The sequence below is a fragment of the Buteo buteo genome, chromosome 8 (assembly GCF_964188355.1).
Source record: "Buteo buteo chromosome 8, bButBut1.hap1.1, whole genome shotgun sequence".
Taxonomy (NCBI): Eukaryota; Metazoa; Chordata; class Aves; order Accipitriformes; family Accipitridae; genus Buteo; species Buteo buteo.
Window position 1 is genome coordinate 47,439,054 of NC_134178.1, and position 20,661 is coordinate 47,459,714.

Here is a 20,661-nt window from a genome sequence, read left to right on the forward strand (position 1 = left end):
TGAAGTTGAACGGCAGAGCAGTGAAGGTTAAACACTCTCAGGAAGCTGAAAGGGAATGGAGCTGAGGTTCTGTAAGAGAACATAAGGTGGCAATGGACTGGTTCTCTTTGGCTCCCAAACTGGGCAGCTTGCACCACCCTGTGTCAAAGTACAGGGTCTCTGAGCCTGCTCCAGGTTACAGTAAGGGTTACAGTTATCTAAATAACTGCAGTTTCAGTTTAGCTCTTGGCTGAAAAATGAGTAGGAAAGGAAAACTACAAGTTTAGTTTGGATTGGAGTAAAATAATTCCTTTTCTTTCTGAGAGAAAAAGAATGTGGGAAGTGTTAAAACAATTAATTTTGTTTAGCATGAAATACTCCGTTTAACTTACTTATTTCAGGAGCTCTTCAAAGAAGGAAATGAACGGCTAGATACATAAATCTGCTGTCAGAGGAGGTGTTTCATGAACAGAACAAGTCTCTAGCCTGGTGGTTCCTGGGTCCCACTCTGTAGCTGGGGTGCCAGTTTCTTCCCCAGGGAATGCTTAATTACTTGTAAGGCATTGAAACATCTCAACAGGAAACATGATTTTCTCCCTTCACTCATTCCATCTCCCATGCACAGACTGGCATGCTCAGGAACCTGGTGGTGACAACATATTTGTAGAAAACAGTTTAAAATCACTGTAGTGCAAAATGGGAACTGCTTCTAAGGCTGTGGTCCCACAGACATTTCAACCCCACAAGAATGCAAGTCTCTACTGAGATAGACAACCTTACTCTCTCTTTTCTCTGGCCTGAGCTGTATGTCCTCATCACCTTCCCTGTGCTGGCAGCAAAGATTTGTGCAGTGACCTGGATCAAGGAACTGATCTGGCTGAAAACTAATTCAGCAAAAATTGTATGTAAAATTTTAGAGTATGTGCAGGAGACTTTACAGAGCTGTACAAATGCTACAGCTGGAAGATGGATGGGAAGGCAGAGGATGTGCAGGCTGGGGAGGGACAGGCAAGACTGCCCCTTTTAGCAGCAATCCGGTTGATGTATGTTTAAAGTGGACATAAGCCAGTCCCTAGAGTATGAGGCCTTTAATACCAAGTATCACATAATAGGGATGGGTTTTCACTACCCGTTGTTCTTGCAGTCAGTGACTGAAACTGTTCTCTACCCACCAAAAATAGAGCTGGAAAACAAAGAAAATCCTTCATAAACTGTGCAGGAAACTAAGGCTAAACTTGAAAATGCCTCTAGAAATTGTTGAAATGCCATTGTTCAGTAAATCTGCTACACTGGGGGGTATGGGGGTGGGAAATCACCCAGGTTTAACCACAGCGTAACATGAAAAGAATAAAACTCCTATGTATTAGGCAGCACTCATGGAAGAGGTGAGCAAGCACCTCGAAGGTAACAGTAGCAATGAACAGCTGCTTCTGTTTGTCATGGTGGGGAATGATCTATTATAATCATCTCATCTCTCTTGCTTATCTTCCTGAATCACAGAATTATAGAATCATAGAATATCTCGAGTTGGAAAGGACCTATAAGGATCATCAAGTCCAACTCCCTTGCTCCTCGCAGGACTACCTAAAACTAAACCATATGACTAAGAGTGCTGCCCAGATACTCCTTGAACTCTGACAGGCTTGGTGCCATGACCACTTCCCTGGGCAGCCTGTTCCAGTGACTGACCACCCTCTCAGTGAAGAACCTTTTCCTAATGTCCAGTCTGAACTTCCCCTGAGGCAGCTTCATTCCATTTCAATCGAATGAAAAGACAATAAAAAATGTTTTTATAAATACATTAGCAACAAAAGGAGGGCTAAGGAAAACCTCCATCCTTTATTGGATGTGGGGGGAAACATAGTGACAAAGGATAAGGAAAAGGCTGAGGTACTTAATACCTTCTTTGCTTCAGTCTTTTACTAGTAAGACCAGTTGTGCTCCGGGTACCCAGCCCCCTGAGCTGGAAGACAGGGATGGGGAGCAGAATGAAGCTCCCATAATCCAAGGGGAAATGGTTAGTGACCTGCTACACCACTGGGACACACACAAGTCCATAGGTCAGATGGGATCCACCCTAGAGTACTGAGGGAGCTGGCAGAAGTGCTCACCAAGCCACTTTCCATCATTTATCAGCAGTCCTGGCCAGCCGGGGAGGTCCCAGTTGACTGGAGGTTAGCAAATGTGACACCCATCTACAAGATGGGCTGGAAGGAGGATCCAGGGAACTACAGGCCTGTCAGCCTGATCTTGGTGCCAGGGAAGGTTATGAAGCAGATCATTTTGAGTGCCATCACACAGCACGCACAGGACAACCAGGTGATCAGGCCCAGTCAGCATGGGTTTGTGAAAGGCAGGTCCTCCCTCACTCACCTGATCTTCTTCTGTGACAAGATGACCCAGTTAATGGTTGAGGGAAAGGCTGTTGTTTACCCAGACTTTAGTAAAGCCTTTGACACCACTTCCCACAGCATTCTCCTGGAGAAACTGGCTGCTCATGGCTTGGACTGGTGTACTCTTCACTGGGTAAAAAGCTGGCTGGATGGCCAGTCCCAAAGAGTGGTGGAGAATGGACTTAAATGCAGTTGGTGGCCAGTCACAAGTGGTGTTCCCCAGGGCTCAGTATTGGGGCCAGTTCTGTTTAATATCTTTATCAATGATCTGGACGAGGGGATCGAGTGCACCCTCAGTAAGTTTGCAGACAAAACCAAGTTGGGCGGGAGTATCGATCTGCTTGAGGGTAGGAAGGATCTACAGAGGGATCTGGGCAAGCTGGATCGATGGACCAAGGCCAATTGTATGATATTCAACAAGGCCAAGTGCCGGATCCTGCACTTGGGTCACAACAACCCCATGCAGCGCCACAGGCTTGGGGAAGAGTGGCTGGAAAGCTGCCTGGTGGAAAAGAACCTGGGGGTGTTGGTCAACAGCTGGCTGAATATGAGCCAGCAGCGTGCCCAGGTGGCCAAGAAGGCCAATGGCATCCTGGCTTGTATCAGAAACAATGTGGGCAGGAGGACTAGGGCAGTGATCGTCCCCTGTACTCTGCGCTGGTGAGGCCGCACCTCGAATACTGTGTTCCTTTTCAGGCCCTTCACTACAAGAAAGACATTGAGGTGCTGGAGCACATCCAAAGAAGAGCAATGAAGCTGGTGAAGGGTCTAGAGAACAAGTCTTATGAGGACCGTCTGAGGGAACTGGGGTTGTTTAGCCTGGAGGAAAGGAGGCTCAGAGGAGATCTTATCGCTCTGTATAACTACCTGGAAGGAGGTTGTAGAGGTGGGTGTCCATCTCTTCTCCCAAGTAACAAGTGATAGGACAAGAGGAAATGGCCTGAAGTTGCACCAGGGGAGGTTTAGATTGGATATTAGGAAAGATTTCTTCACCAAAAGGGTTGTCAAGCGTTGGAACAGGTGGCCCAGGGAAGTGGTTGAGTCACCGTCCCTGGAGTTATTTAAAAGATGTGTAGATGTGGCACTTAGGGATATGGCTTAGCAGTGGACTTGGCAGTGTTAGGTTTACATTTGGACTCGATAATGTTAAAGGTCTTTTCCAACCTTAGTGATTCTATGATTTCCTTGTGTCCTATTGCTGGTCACCAGACCTCCCCCTCCACTGCACCTCTTGAGGAAGTTGTAGACTGCGATGTCACCTCTCATCCTTCTTTTCTCTAAGCTGAACAAACCAAGTGACCTCTTGCTCTCAAGACCTTTCACCATCTTGGTTGCCCTCCTCTGGACACACTCTAATAGTTTGATGTCCTTCTTATATTGAGGTGCCCACAACTGCACACAATACTCAAAGTGGGACCGCACCAGTGCAGTGTAGAGTGGGACAATCACCTCCCTCAGCTGGCTAGCTACACTGTGCTTGATGCACCTCAGGACACAGTTGGCCCTTTTGGCTGCCAGGGCATACTGTTGACTCGTATTCAACTTGCCATCAACTCAAACCCCCAGATCTCTTTCCACAGGTCTGCTCTCCAGCCTCTTATTCCCCAGCTTGTATTTATTAGAGTCCAGGATGTGAACAGAGAGGACTAAGATATGTGAAAATAATAGACAAAAGAATTGAAGAAGAACTTGGAGAAGGGAGTGTACTTTTGAACTGGATCTCAAGAGAATAGAGAGCCAGTGGAGGTGTTTGAGAATGAGTAATAAAATTTTCGTTGCGCTGAAGTCTGTATACAGGGGTTCAGACGCTAAGGTAATATGTGGAGAGTCTAGCATTTCCCTAGTTCTTTCGAGAAAGCATGGAATTCTAGTTCATTGGGGGTCTAAAATCACATAAAGCATGCAATTTAGGAGTGCCTCTTTCAAAACCCACGTGTTGGGGGCCAGAGGACTCCACTTTGTATTTCTGTAATTGAACAGTGCTACTCAGTGGACAGAAGTGGTATTGTTAGCTAACAGAACAGCATGCTGCTTAACATCCAAGCATCCCAAAGCACAACAAAACCTGCGAGTAGGGATATCAGTCTCCACTGATCTCCAGCTGATGCTTCACATGAGTACCATTTACTAGAAGGAGAGGTATAAAAGCATTGTGTACAAAAATTTTAGAAATTCCATGGAAAAAACAAAGCTTGGAAAAGTACTAACCCTCTCTGTTTGAGGGTACTTATTAGCACTGCATAGTTCAGGGTAGGTTTATTTCCTTCAACCAACTGAACTCATTACTGAGAAATTATTTTGAAACTACCTACCATGTCTACCTAGCATTGCAGGGATACTCATGATTTCTAAGTGACTGTGATTAATCACTAACTACTACATTGCTGGGCTTCTCTGTGCTGCAGCAAGTGTCTTGAAACAATGGGTGGTCTCTGTTTAAATTCAGCATTATCCTCGTGACACAATGTGGTGTTACACTGTGGAAAATTAAGTTAGTTTTTAAAGAAGTCTTTTTTTCTGTACGCTTTCAACCAAGACAATCAGAGTCCTGAGTGCACCAATAAGCCTTAATTGCCCTGAACAACCTCACCTGTACCCTCCAACGATTCAGTCTCTGTCCATTGCCCCAGAAGCTGTATTTGAGCTCAAACCTAGGCACACATTCCCTGTCTAAGCTATGCTGTAGGTAGTACCTAGTCTTTGCCTTTGTTGTTTCTGGCATGTTGATTTGGTTCATGGACTTGGCTTGTCACTTTGTATTTATTTGATGATCAGTTGATGGAACCTCTCATTGTTACCAGCCCTGCCTGGGTACTGTGGGACTGTGGCCTTATCAGTGAGGATGCTGCTTCTGCCTGTCTCGTGGTCTTACATTTCTTCTGTTGTGGGAAGAAACAGCCTTCTTCCCTTGCTATTATTGCTCCCAGAAAAGCTCAACATTAATGTCCTTATCACTAGGTTTTTAAAGTTGTTGTCCTATTTTTCTTAAAGCTCGCGTTGGTGGTAAATTCTGGTAGAATAATTACATTTTTGTCTGTAAGTGTGATTCCTTTCCTAGGACATCTCTGTGGGTTTTACACACTGGAAATTTGAGGTTGCAACTGGTGAAACAGAAATAACCTTAGAACATTCAAACACAACAGCCAGTTTTTCTTCACTGAATAAAGTTGCTGTAGAGAAATGTCATCCCGATTAATTTCATTTGGACTACCTAAGGTGACTTGAGACTTAGTCAGGGTGGTCTTGCATAGTGCCACCACAGCAACAAAACCTCCAACCTTTTAGCAGCTTTTTCTTGACTAATACGTGGTTTCTGCCACATGATCTAAAGCTCCTTCAGCTAGTGTCAAGATCATTGTCTTTTTTGCAGACAGCAGAAAATGTGCAGCAGAGGGCAGCAGGATTCCACACCCAGAGCCAGTTAAGTTAGGAGAGACACCTCCTTTTGGAAAAAAAAATCATGAGGTGTGCAAAAGGAAAGCGACGCTGAGTTCTAAAGCAAAAACAGGGTGAAATGCAGCTCAGTCTGAGCATTAGTGAGCGAAGCATTTTTATTCAAGTGAGCTGCAGTGCACAGCTCTGTATCAGGAACATTGGAGTTTCCTTGCAGTGACAGAGCGCATTCAGTTACCAGGAGGAGCTGCGAGCTGCTTGCCTGGGAGGTACTTTTTGTTGTGTTGCTGGGTGAGATGCACCACTGTCCTGCTTTGCATTTGTTGTTAGAAAAAGCGCTAGTGGTCTCTCATGCAACATATTTACAAATTGCCTGTTCTCTTGTTGACAGTCGCTTGCTGCCTCATCTAAAGGCTTTCTCTCCTGCCTAGTGACCACTGGGTTGGTGCAAAAAGGTTCTTGGGAGCATTTTAAAGGCAGAGTGTCATTAAGGAAAGGCCAGCTCAAGGTCTTGCCAACGACACAAGGCCATGTTACTTTGCCAAAACAGACATTGATTGGAAACCTTCTCAGATCCCATTAGAATTACTGAGAGAGTAACTCAGGCCTTGTACAAACAAGCGCAGGGAGATGTCATCCTAGAAACACAGTAGGTTTTATGGGAAACGTCATGGAGCTACTTCTGCAAGGTCTATCAGTGAGAGTCACGCTTCTGAGAACTGTATGTAGTTAGATCTTACCTGCTTCTGTTCATTAGGTTCCGAAGTGCCCAGTTTGTACTTGTGCCCGGTGTTACTCCGTCCCAGGTGCAGAATCCAGCATTTGTTCTTGTTAAGTTTCATGCCACTGATGATTGCCCAGTGCCCCAATCTATCTAATCTATCTGTGTGGGTTGCAGTGTGCATGTGGGGGTGTGAGCTAACTGGAGGACCAGGGAGTTCAGGGTAGACTGAGTATCTAATGCCAGTTACTGGCGTCCAGCATGTGTGTGTGTGCGCGAGCACGTGCACACATGTGCAAAGGAATGCATGAGGGTTTGTACCTGTGAGTGAGGGGCTCTGTACCAGGACGTGGCGTGGGGCTGCAGGCCCCAGGGGCTCATATGTCCAGGTGCCAGTGCATGAGGATACCAAGGATCCAGGGCTAGCTGCTGGATAGGCTGAATGTCTAAGGCCAGTTAGACCTGGGGCTGTCTGCACTGTGATTATATACGTTACCTGCTAACAGACCTTCATCCTGATCAGCCAGAGAGGGACACAGGATGAAGGTCTGTTAGTGCCATCTGTGTTTGCATGAGCGTTTCTGTCTGTATTGATTTGTGTGGCTGGCTGCGTGTATATGTATATTTGTATTGTGTATGTGTTTGCATGCTATTGGGAATACATGCTCAGCCTTGCTAGTGGATGAACCGAGAGACAGGGAGCTGCAGCAGCCTCACTGCTATTGGGCTACCTGATAACTCAAGTCTTAATAGGTACCTATATAGGCCTCTCTATTTAAATTTGCACTGTGATTTAAGCTACATTAATATATTTTCATGTTGTCACAAGTGCAGAAGATGGTTTGAGATGATGTTTCTTTCATGGTTGAAGTAATGGAAATTCTTTAATCTCAGGAGATGGTTAGATCAGAGGATGGAATTAATCAGATGGAGAATGGGGAAGGGAACTCAATTGAAATAAGATGCTCAGAAGGGAACAAAACAGTGATATATCTGTTTTCACTTATGTTAAAGTCTAATAAATAAGAGGGGGAACTGGCATGTGCAGCTCTAACTGAACTTGCCATGTCAGACCAGAAATTTGAAGGAAAGACTAGAGTGAGCAGAATAATATAATTGAGAATACAAAATACACAGTCCAGATAAACTGTGCTGATGACAAGACAAAACAATACTATCTGCAATAAGAATTTAGAACTGGTTCAAATGAAAAAAAAGCAGCCATCTCAATGAATCTGGATTGAAATTCTAGAACTGAGCAGGAAGGTGATAGTACCAGATCTACACTGCCAGTGGCCTAACAGTAAGAGCAACAGTCTTGTGCTGTGCTGAAATTTCCATGACCCTCAGGTACCTTGAGCAAGTAACACACAGGGATCTGAAGCAGAGGCACTATCAATGAGTTAGAGATCTCCTGAAAGGAAATCTATCACTCAGCCCTGAATAATAGTAGCATTCAGAATTCTATCAATAAAGAGTGCTAAGAGACGCCTGCAAATGAACTAAATAATTTCTTAACATCTGTTGATGCTATGAAACAGACGAAATCCATGCTGAAACCCATACTGAAATCCTTTGTGTAACTGGTCCTCACCAGAAGTGTTGTCTGAAATTGAATTGACCAGAGAATAGGTTATGGAACAAGCAAATGATACTAAATTGCCATCATCAGATCTTTTTCAAATAAAAATCCTATGACAATACAGGTCTGAAACAGCTGGCTTACAGACAGGAGTGCATAATCTCTCATGTAAAATGTTCTTGATGGGTATGACTGGAAGGTGGCAAATCTGACATTAATTTTTAAATAAATTGGAGGAATCCAGAAAAAAAAGGGCATGTTTTCTACATTGCATCTTGGCTTTTTTCCCCGACAGGATGATGGTTAGGAGATTCAAACAAATAAACTGTTTTCACAAAAAAGCAGTATTTTTGCTAAACTTTTTTTTAATTGTAGGTGTAATTTTTTTTTCTTAAAAGACATATTTGTATTTACTGAAGCAGTTCTCAGCATGTTTTGTTCTTGTAAATATTAACCTTGCTAATAACAATTTTTTTCCACATTTTGCAATTTCAGAGTCACACAAAAAAACCCAAAATAACTGGCTAAAAGGATAATCACGGCATATTTGGGGAATGGTGCAGTTATGGGATGTGGCTATAAGTGTGTTTATATGTATCCTAGGTACATAGAGCATACAGTATCTGAATATGCTGGTCCAGATTTGTATAATACCCTGTCAGGATGTAGTGGTGTTCAGTGGTCTGGTCCCACAGATAGTAGTGCTGCAATTTTTCAAAACAATTGCTTTATATGCCCTCAGATGTAGCTTTCCTATGATCCTGGATACCAACTTCATGAAGCCCATGTTGCAGACATTCGTTCCTACTGAGAAGAAAGTAAGCCTATCTCAGCATTGAGCTGATGATTACCCAGGTCATGTTATGCTCAGAGACATAGCAAGATGTTTTAATACCTTTATTTTTACAACTCCAGCAAGAAGTCCAGTCTCCCAACAAACTCACTGCCAGGATTAGGTGATGAGGTCTCTCCCTCCAACTGCCCACACTTAGTAGTCCTAGAAGTAAAATACTCAGCTGCAAATTAGCAGACTAGGTTTTATTCTTCCCCGTGCTTGCTTTGGCCTTGACTTAAGCACTGGTGTGTAACAGGATGTCGTGGGCCAGATTTTCCTCTTGCAATTCTTTCACTTTCACTTAAATATTTATTAATCAGACATAGAATCTGTCTCATGTGAAAAGTCTAGGCTATAAATGTGTATTTTTTATACAGTAGAAAAACATTTGTCATTAATCACTTCACGATACCCTACAACATAGTACACTAGAGAGTTGGTTTGTCTGGCTTGAAACAACAACATGGGCTTTGAATCTAGATATCTCCTTGAATGTTTTACCTATTATATTGCTGTAGGCCACCCCTCTGCCCCTAGTCCCACACAGACCCAGAAGAAAACTCTATGTTCTATGTGAAAGGAAGTTTCTTTTTCCAGCCCATTTACCTGGATCTTAGGACAACTTTTACAGCCTGTCTATTTAGGTACCTCATCAACTACTTCACACGCTAGTTCCCTCCCTTAGCTGCATTATGTTGGCTTTGTGAAATCCCATTCTCAATATCAGCTCTGAGATCTTTCTCCTACAGATAAAGAACTTGTGTATTTCTGAGTCAACACATTCAATTCAGCATTTCACCGTCACCAGTTTAATGATAGACATACATACCTCTGGTGCATTAGTTCCAGTTCCCCTTCCATGCAGTTCTGCCAATGCAAAAATAGAAAACTGTGGGAAATACAGCCCCTAGGGATCACTGTAAACACCCATTCGTTCCACCAGATGGTATCCTTTCACTTAAGTAAGAAAGAATAGTTTCAGTAGCACAGATCTTAGGTTGTTTGATTTTGGCATTGGTCTCTAGGGCCTCATTTCAAAGCTACAGATGGCAAATATGACTGCTGTGATGATTCCCACTGTGCATCCAAAATACCATGGTAGAACAGTGATCAGTCTTCTTAACACAGCACAGGTTAAAAGATTGTGTCAGAGACAGTGGTATCACTCTGAATCCTGGAAGTTGAGTTTATAATTAGTACAGGTACTGCTGGGACAACTAAGGGAAAAGAAGTTATTAGATGTTTGCTTCAGGAACAACCCAAGTTTCCTTCACTTTTGGTGTGTGCTAAGGCTACAACAGGCTCCCATATAAAGCTCTTCCCAAAACAAGATCATGCAGGCTCGTTCTGATAGGTGGAGAAGGAAGAAAAATTATTAAGGTCTGAGCATATGTATTGTATCTGCTCTTTTTCCAAAAAGAAAAATTCCAGCAGTCACCGATAGAAAAAAAACTGCTTTGCTTGGTTACACTAAACATTTTCTGTTTTATTCTGGAAACAAAATACCAAAAGGTAAAATAAAACATACAAGGGTAAATAAGAAGACAAGCATCATATATTAAAATATCCTGTCTGGTAGAATAAGAAAAACTTCCACCTGAGTTAGTATGAAACTTTCTGTGTGTTTTCAACAGATACACTTCAAAGTGTTTGCTTGAAATTTCTTGCAGGAAGGAACTTGGTTTTCAGCATAGATTTAGCTGTTACAGAGATCTCTGCTATTGGTTTAAGAGAAACATGTAAAATGGACCTATGTAAGTCCCTTAGAGGAGCATGCTCACTGACTATTGAGGCAGAAATGAGGATGTGGACAGCTTGGGGTGTGGCCGCGTACTTCTTTGGAGCAAGTAAGGAATCAGTAGAGCCATGATACCTGCTCTGCTGCACTGCTGGGATAATGTAGTTACTTGTTTTACTGTGGTTTTGTTTTGCTTTGTCTTATAGGAGCTAAAATGACCCAAACCTCAAGTCTTGTGTTGAAAGAAAATGAGAAAGCTACTCTAACATGCAGTCAAATGATTATCACATTTCTATATACTGGTATCTGCAGCAGCCAGGGAAGGGGCTGCAACTGCTCTATTATTCCATTGGTGCAAATCAGGAACAAGAGGGTGACATTCACACTGGATACAAAGCTAACTGGTTAAACCTCACAGGCTTTTATCTGTGAAGATGAATGATTCAGCTGTTTATTTCTGTGCCAGCAGTTTGGACACAACACTTCAAAGTCGCCTTCTTTACATAAACTTCTCTCCTTTCCAGCACCTTCCCTCAGAAGGGAGCCACTCTCAGCACAGGAGAAGGGCATGCAGGCCAATAGCCTATTCACAAACCAGATGTTGCCAAGGAGTTGGATCAAGAGGGGCAGAATAGTTCTTTGAAGTGCAGGTTAATTGCTGAACTCCTCCTTCCCGATCAGCCATTTATTCTCTATCTCATCAGAAAAATCAATAAAGGTTGTTAACCAAATGCAGACATAAAATAAAGGAAATGGAAACTGCAATCTACACAGCCACAAATTATTGTCCCCTAAGCCATTTTCTTACCTAACACAGAACAGTTACGTGAAATATACATATGTCTAAGTCTGAAATACTTTAGAGATAGTGACTTGTATATGCACTCTCATTCCTCTCTGAATATTATCAAGCAGTGAAAGCCACAATGCTTTTCACTGTGCCTGGAAAGGTTACCCTAATCACAAGAAATCTGTAGAGCTAAGACTGTCAACAGTAATGAGAAGGGGCCTGAAGAAAAGATGAAATAAGAATAGAAGCTAAACAGAACTAATATGCCACAGATTGAATTAAAATGACAGAAGAGCAGCCATTACTGTGGTCTGCAAGTGCATAGACACAGTCCTGAGAAGTTACATGTGTATGGAGGATATAAAGAGGAAAGGGAGATAGTACAAAGTAGTATGCAACCTAAAATGAATTCACATTCAAGAAAAATAACATGTAGATTTCCATTTACTCAGAAATTGTTCTGACTATCCAGTTTACTTCTGGCTACACAGTGAAACACATGCCACTATGTGTGTCACATCTATCTCTTTATGCCTCATACTTATTATACCTCTCTCACAGCTTAATAAGCAGCAACACAGTCTATATTAATTCTCTCTATGGATGAGTTCTAAGTTTTTTTTTTCTCCCAGGCAACTTTGTGATGTTCCTCATTCAAAGTCTTGTAGTTCTCTTGGACTTTGAGCTAAGCCCTAATATGAACACTGCTCCAGAAAGCATTCATATTTTGAAGATGAAAATGTAGAAGGATGAACAAGCAGGATGTGAATGTAATTTTATTTACTATATAAACTCTTCCTGATGTAATATTTCAGGTTTAGCATGAAGAGTCTTGTGTCTTAGATAAAAACACCCACCAGTGTCTTTCCAGCACCACCGTTCTCCCAGATAGTGTCATTGATGCAATGGGATTAGTCATAGCATGAGATACTCTTTGGTGTAAGCATTCAATGATGGTAATATAACAAATTGTCCTAAATTGTCCTAAAGCAAGAAAGCACTAAGCAAAGTCCTTGTGATGTGTAAAAGTCACCTGCATAATTTGCTAGTACTGAAATGAGTAATAATAATGTGTTTCCAGTCAGAGGGGTTTGGAAAGTTTAAAGAAAGGAAGTAGAATGGGAACATTCCATAATTAGACACAGCGTCCACATTCTGAGATTATTCTTATCCCAATCTGAATTATGTCAAATTATATTGTAAATGCTGTAGGGCAAGGGAGTATCTATATTACCACATGTGCAGGATAAGCATACTGATCTTCAAGGGAAAATTTCAATTTGTGATTATTGCACAGCATTTCCTCATTGGGAAAGGAGTTACTGGATTACAGGCACTTTCCCTGTGGAAAGGTGAAAGAACCTTTATCTGAGTCCTTTAAATATCAGCTGACTGGTGAGGGAACAGCTTTGCAGAAAAGCAATTGAACAGGAATAAGCAGCAAGCCCTTTCAGCAATGAAGGCTAATTACATTTTTTGGTTGCATTAGCAAGAAGGCAGTTAGCTTGTTGAAGCACTTTTGAGGCTGTATTTGGAATACTACCTGTATTGTCCATACACACTCCTACCCTGCCCCAGCACCAGTACCACAGAGATAGCAACAAATTGTAGAGAGTCCAGCAAAGGGTCACTAAGATGATCAGGGGACTGGAGCAGAAACATAAGAGGAAGGGCTGAGGGAATTGATTTTGTTCATCTTGGGGAGGAGAAGGCTAAAGGATGGCTAATTGCATGACTCCAACTGCCTAAACAGAGTTTAGGTCTTAGAGGGGCACAGTGGAAGCCAGTGGGAACAAGCTGCAGCAAGATAAACTCTGATTAGACATAACAAAAAAATACTTCCTCTTGAGGGTGCTTCAGCACTGGAACAGATTTGTCAGAGAGCTGTTCAAATCTCTGTTCTTGAAGATATTCAGAAATCACTTGGACAAGGCTCTGAGCAACATGATCTAGCTTTGGAGTTAGCCCTGTTTTGAACAGCAATTTGGACAGAGGGGCCTCCAGATGTCCCCTTCCATCAAAATTTTTCTACAAGCATATGGTTTTTATCATCTTGCTTTGCTGTTTTGAGATAGCTAGAAAAAGTGTGTTGTTGTTTTTTTTTAATTTGTAAAAGCAGGCCAGCAACTCCCCCAAACCCACAAGTCTTTCGTTTTTTTTGTGTGTTGCACAACAGAAACAGCAGCTGCACATGCAAAATCCATCTGCAGACTTCAGTAACAAGAAGGCTGCATGGTAACATGAGACAAAAAAACCACCAGCTTTCATAAGGCCCGTATGTGTCACTATTTCTGTCCAACTGTAATATGGTGAGAGCAGCATGCTGCCTCATCCTGAGAAGCTGGGGTGGTGTTGTGGTAAGAGACACTGATGCTTTATCTGAACATTTTTTTTTGAGTAAATGTCAAACCGCATCCTGTTTTGCTAAAATTCAACTGCTGTTCCCTTAAAGAGATATTTTCAAGTGCATTTTGGCATGTAATCTGCTCTGATTCTGAGGTACTGTTTTCTGCTGAGGCCTTCAGAGATATTTCCCCCTTCTGTTGATGACCCTGACTATGCTAGACAGAAGAAGTTCCCTTCAGGGTCTCCATTCTATGCCTCCTTCAGTCTAAAAGACCATTACATTTACATTAAATTTTAATTGTCTTTCCAACATAGTATGTACTAAATATGCCATCCTATCTATGCCATTTAAATCAAAATCAATAGGTTACTTGAACAGAATGTGGCTCCAGGATTTAAAATATAAAGGTACAGAGTGAGTACAAAACTTTTTCTCTGGCTACTGACAAAATAGCTGAGCTTACTGAAGCTAAGGTACTAATTGAAAAACAATTTAGTTCTCTGGTTTGTTGTGTTAAGCTATAAAATGAACAGGGGGCAAACTGATCCTCTGCATTCATCCTCTATTGTTTTTATCTCTTTCTTTGTATGTCCATCTCCTCAAGTCCTGAGTCAAGATTTTTCTGAAATGTCTTGGCTTATTTCACCTCAATCTCTCCTTCTCCTACAGTTTTAAAAACAAAAATAAACAAATTTACCGCCCCCCAAATGTATAACCTACAAAATCTTTAACCTACAAAGTTTCCCAAAAGAAAGAAGAGTGAATGTGTTTTATTTAGCAAAGAAATAGTAGGCCATCTTTTCTTACCTAAGTCAGTCAGCTTAGTTCCTGCCGCAAAATGTTGCTCATATCCAGAGTAATAAATCCTCCACCTCACACACCTATCAAGCAAAATAAGGATTGGGATTATGAAGGCTTGACTCTGCACTGCTAATACCATTTCCATTCTGCTTGAGGAAAAATAAGTGCACTAGATCCTTGGTGTTTTTTCTTGGCGCCAAAAAGGACACAAGGTACAAGTTTGTTAGACTATGAAAAGAAGCAAATGGTACTTCAACTGTGTTTCTTGTGCCAATGTCACAGGACTTGTCAGCTCCATCATTTCTATTAAAACTACCTCCTATTTTCTCCTTGCATAAACTGGTAGCAATGCAGAAAAGAACTGAGATCAGAAAAAAACCAGGGTTAAATGCTAGACAATAATTCCTCTTGCCAAAATCTGTTTCTCTGTGTCTGAAAATATGAATGCTTGAGATTTGTGGTTCTGTGTGTGCATTATGTATCAATATTTCCCCTGCTACAGAAATGTTCTGTGATATAACCTCTTTAATTCAGATTCTTCCCATTTAACTTTTCTTACACCCTCATTGGATGACTTTACAGAATTTTGTCCCACATCAGCATTTATAGTTTTTCCTGATTTTCTTTCTCAGACTCATTTGACCATCTCCTTCTCCGCTCTTTCTCTTTCCCCATCTGTCTGCTAGGAATGCAGTGTATACATCTGATGAGATGTCATGGTAAAAATAACGTTAATGACTCTAAATAGTGCATAAGAAACCAGACTGCAAGTAAAAATGGAGGGTAGAATTTTGACTCTAATGAAATTGGTGGAAGCTTTATCACTCATTTCAATGAAACACTTTATTTGGTTTTCTATTTCGCTTTCTGGATCCAGTGTTCTGGTTCAGGGTCAGCACTAGGTTGCCTGCATCTAACTTGAGAAAAATGGCATTTTGCCAGTTTTCGTGTAGTTGGATATGCAGGTCATTTCTCTTTCCCTTAAAATGGTATCTGGATCCTACCTTCTCAAAGCATAAATGCTCTCAATTAGGAAATGCATAGATGGTATCATACTATCTACACTGCGAACTGGATTTCTTCAGCTATATATTAATTTTCACCAGAGCCAGACCCCAGTAGGTTTGTTCACTCATGCACAAATGTACTTTGGCACCACAATTGCCATTTGCTTACCTGTTCTTAAGTATCCTGTGTTGCCTGGCTCTTTTCTCTCTATCTTCTAGAGAATCCCAGTGAGGATCACCAGACTCTACTGATTTAGGTGCCATCAAAAATTCTCTTTCTTTTTATTCCAGAATCTTAAAGGAACTCTCTGGTATTTGCTATATTTCTTTCTTACATAGAACTGTTTAGTTGTGTCACTCCTCCAAAATGTAGTTTGTCTGCTCCAAGACACCTATCCCCAAGTTGCTCCCCCGTTCACTTTGACCAAGCTCCCCCATAACCACTCTGAAAGTTTGCGTGAGAACAAGATTGATCAGGATTTTTTTAATAGGCTTGATAAATGCAGCCATTTGCACCAAATGTCCTTATAACCTTAATGTGTTCCAGACAGAGCTGGAATTATTTTTTATACTCCATTCTGCTGTGTTCTTGTCTACCCTAACTTTAGAGAGCATGAATAATGAGGCATCTTGGGAAAAGAACCCATCATCTGAATCCAAAGGCTTCCCTCTGTGTTTACTCTTGTCACACTCCCAGAATCTTGCCCCTTGCACAGCCTAATACACTCTTCTCATGATTCCCACTTGCCCAGAACTGTTACTTTTGTTCCTTCTCCAAAATACTGAGTACTGGCAGAGCACAGCCTCTCAGTGTAATATCAAAACTAGTCACATGTGTCCTGGGATGCTGTCCAGTGATAACCATGTTAAACCTTCAAATACCATTTTTTTTGCAGACTAGTAGCCAAAGCTGTGCTGAAAAGGAAGTATATCAGTCTATCTAAGTAGTACTTGGTTATTAAATATTTGGCATTGTTTTCTAATGATGATTTGGATCACAGCATAAAAACAGCCCCTCATTTCTCTGTCATTAGTAAAGCACTTTACTGTCTGGTGCTGTAGTTTGACATCAATATCCTCACAATTTTTAGGAATCATGATATATATTGTAAGATCCAGTCTCCTTCATTTGTATCCACTCTCACTTTCTTTCTCTCCAGCCTCCACATCTTTTGTCAATTCCTTATGAATACCTGGACATCCTTTCCAGTCCTACTTCTTCTGCCTTTGTCTTTTTCATGGACACACATTCCATTTGGATATAACAGTGGGAGATAGACTGTAGTAATAAGAGGGAATCATAATGATTAGTTCATTCTGTAGGCAATTTGATTCTGGGGAAAAGACTTGGTCAGTCACGCAGTTAATTTCTGGTAGAATAGAGCCAGTAGACTCAGCAAACACAGAGTAAAGTCTCTGGGAGTTCTGCATTGTCGAAGTAGTATATATTCTTTCAAAATACACTTATTTGACTTGAGGTCTCTTTTTTGGTTTTGTCTCATCCTTCTCACTCCCTTCAGTTTATTCCACTAAGCTTGCTTGCTTGCTACCTTTCGCCACAGTTTTATTAATCTGACAGATTAACACCAAACTGTCCTATTCACAGGGCAAATTTAATAACAATAATTCAACTGGTTGATTTGTCCTCTTCTTCTTCACAGTCCCTACTATCTCCTTCTTTCTTGACCTGTCTTTCCTGAAACACCATCTTTAGCCTTCGTAGTGAAGCTCTGCTGACTCAAACTCTTCCACTGCACTTTTTTTTTTTCTTACCTAGAACAGTGAGCCATGTTCCTTTTTCAAAATACACTATTACTTCTGGCCTTCATATAAAAATTCTCTGAGGAGCTTGTTCTCTCTTCCTCCTCCTCCTTGGCACAAAGTTTCTATTTGCTAATCTACCATACCCAGAAAAGCCACTCCTGAAAGATTCCCCACTCCTGAAAGGGTTGTACTAGCTCCTGGAGATGCAATATGCTGCTTCACTTAGGTAATGTCTACAGCATTGAAATACCAGGACCACAGGGAAGATCCTGTTCATCCTTCCCTTGCAGTCCTTCAGTCTCTTTACTTCCCTTTCTTTCAAGCTTAACAAAAAAATATTTTCATTTAATCTGTTTTGACATTAAGTAGCCTCTTCCCCATGAACCTACAAATACTGCTTTTAGGCATGGGATTTAGCAAAACCCTGACTGCTAAGTGTTCCAGACAATGACTTTTCTTTTTTATTAGGCCACTTACCATCATATATCCTACCATTTCACAGTCCAGGACACTAAAGTGTAATCACACAGCCTGACATTTGCCCTCATGCCTTCCTTAATTCTGCAGAATTTTGAATCACCTAATTGGAAATCCCTTACCCATGCGCCCTCCTTCCTATAATTCTTACAATGATCAGGTGCCTAACCCACAAAATCTGTTTTCTCCTCTCCCATAATTAATGTTCTGCCTGCTTCAAGTCATGAGGGACCCAAAACTAGATGTCCTTTTCAAGGTAAAGTTTTATCATCACCACCAGAAAAAATTCCTACTATACACATTTCTTGGGAGATGTTGCTTCTGTTACTTTCAGTCTTCTTCCCAGGATTACATTTTGATAGTAGTCAAACTTTCATTTTCACAGCCTTCCTGCATTTCTCACATGATACCATCATCTCACATCCTTATCCATTGCTGGATGCAGTAGAACAGTGTGTTTATCATCTAGCAATATAAAAACAATAGCATCACCCCAATCACATATCAGGGTGGGTGTGGGCAAAAGTACAGGAGGACATACTGAAGAGCGTTAAACAGTAGTACACAATAGATGGAATGCTGTTCACACATGTCCTGCCAGTACTTGTAGGAGTTAAAAAATATATTTGTTATTTTTTTTAATTCCCATTCTGAAATATATAAATTCTTTTTTGTCCAAATAAGCGTCTAAACTTCATTTACTTGCATTTACCCTTATTTTAGCTTCTGTACTGTGAGCAAAAGAGCAACTCAGTCTTCATGGCCTATGTAGTACTTAGCATCTGTGATGAGAAAGGCAGCAGTGTAACAGCTGTAACAGCAGTAGGGGTTACATTTCATAATAAGTGCATGGGGGAGCTGTGCTGGTGTGTAGATGCTTCCATACTTCCCAGAAGGCAACATGTATAATATTGCAGGCAATACCAAAAAAGACTGAAGACTTCTAGTTTTTTCCTTCCTCTGCAGCCAGTAAATTTATTACTGTAAAACCACAGGCTCACCCCTTCTACCCTCCACCCCCATTTTTCTTTTCTTCATTTAGTCTAAGATTGGACCCATCATTGCAGATTCTGAACAGCTGTGGCACAAAAACTATTGACAAGGTTGGGATGAAACATAGGAAATCTACTTTTCCTAATGCCGACAAAATGTACCACTGTCCATATAAATAGTGCTGTCCCGTAGGCATGGGGGTCATGATTAATGACCTAAATACTCTAAGATGCTGGAAGTGAATCGTAAGTTCTAACTATTTTATCTGGGCTTACTGAATCCAATAGCCCAGTAGTGGCAAGGCTGCTGCAGCTCCCTTTCCCTAGGTGCACCCATTAGCAAGGCTGAGTGTGTATTCCCAATAGGCATGCAAACACATACACAATACAAATATACGTGTACAGCCAGCCAGCCACACAAATCAATACAGACAGAAACACTCGTGCAAACACAGACGGCACTAACAGACCCAGAAACTAGCCTTACACGTGCAGTCTGCTTGCTAGCTGGCCCTGGATGCTCACTCTCCCAGTCACTGGTACTAGAGTGTGCAAGCCTCTGAAGCCTACGGCCCCACTCCAGTTGTTGGTACACAGTGTAAGTACCGGATGAGCCTTCTACTGTTCTTATAACAGATAAGCTGTTCCTATAAGGATTGTCAGTGCATGTTCTTTAATGTGAATTCCTTATGGTACTACACATCACTGGAAGTTTTTGTTGTGGGACATTATTGCTACAAAAGACCAAAATAAAAAACAACAACTCGTGCTTCTTGAATGGAAAAGAAGCTAAAACTTTATTCCTAATTCAAGGAGCTGGGTTCTCAGCTTGTGATCATTAAGAAGGTGTTAGTTTTAAGGACATGATACTATATGATATGATACAATACGATACAATACAATACAATGTGATATGGAAGTACAGGGAACACCCAGCAGTGATTACAACAAAATGGAAAGAACAGGAGGGGGACAGAGAGTCACCAAGAAATAATATTCAGAAGTTCATAGACAGAAGCATAAATCCTTTGCTATGAAAAGGTAGAAAGTATAATTTGCTGTGTTCTTGCTCATGTGATGAAGAGGACTCTTGATTTATTCTCTATACAACTTGCCACCAGCCTAAGTGAAAACAAAACAGAATAAACAAATTAAAAAAAAAAGAAGCAAACAGAACAGATACAATAATTTAGGAAATAAACCATATTTATGTGTCCCAACAGTTGTGTCTCCCGAGAGCATTAACAGAAATGACCATGTACCTCCATGCTTTCTCCCCTTTTTGTACCAAGGAAGTGTCTTAACTTCTACAAATTATTCACTTACATACTGAACGAATATCTTTACATACAACTTTGTGTGTTAGATGACTAATCTGGTGGCCTTCTATAATGGAGTGACTGCACCAGTGGACAAGGGAAGAGCTACAGATGTCATCTACCTGGACTTCTGTAAGGCCTTTGATACGGTCCCCCACAACATTCTTGCCAATAAATTGGAGAGATATGGGGTTTATGGATGGACAGTTACATGGGTGAGGAACTGGCTGGATGACCATGCCCAAAGAGTTGCAGTCAATGGCTCAATGTCCAAGTGGAAATCAGTAACGAGTGGTTTCCCTCAAGGGTCCATACTGGGACTGATACCATTTAATACCGCCCTCATTGTGTCAGTGGTAGTGGGATTGAGTGCACCCGCAGTAAGTCTGTGGATGACACCAAGATGAGTGGTGCAGTTGATACACTTGAGGGAAGGGATGCCACCCAAAGGGACCTGGAAAGGCGTGAGGAGTGGGCCCATGTGAACATCATGAAGTTCAACAAGGCCAAGGGCAAGGTCCTG

General features: G+C 41.5%; 1 protein-coding gene and 1 gene segment (V, D, J or C); one reads left to right on the plus strand and one right to left on the minus strand.

Annotated features, from left to right (window-relative positions):
- Window positions 1-20,661, plus strand: part of LOC142033974 (trypsin I-P1-like) — a 53,934-nt gene that overhangs the window by 2,462 nt on the left and 30,811 nt on the right. The window lies entirely within an intron of this gene.
- LOC142033975 (T cell receptor beta constant 2-like) overlaps window positions 19,642-20,661 on the minus strand; it is a 38,596-nt gene continuing 37,576 nt past the window's right edge. The window contains 1 exon segment of the C gene segment in view: window positions 19,642-19,941. Within this exon segment, the coding sequence occupies window positions 19,915-19,941 (27 nt within the window).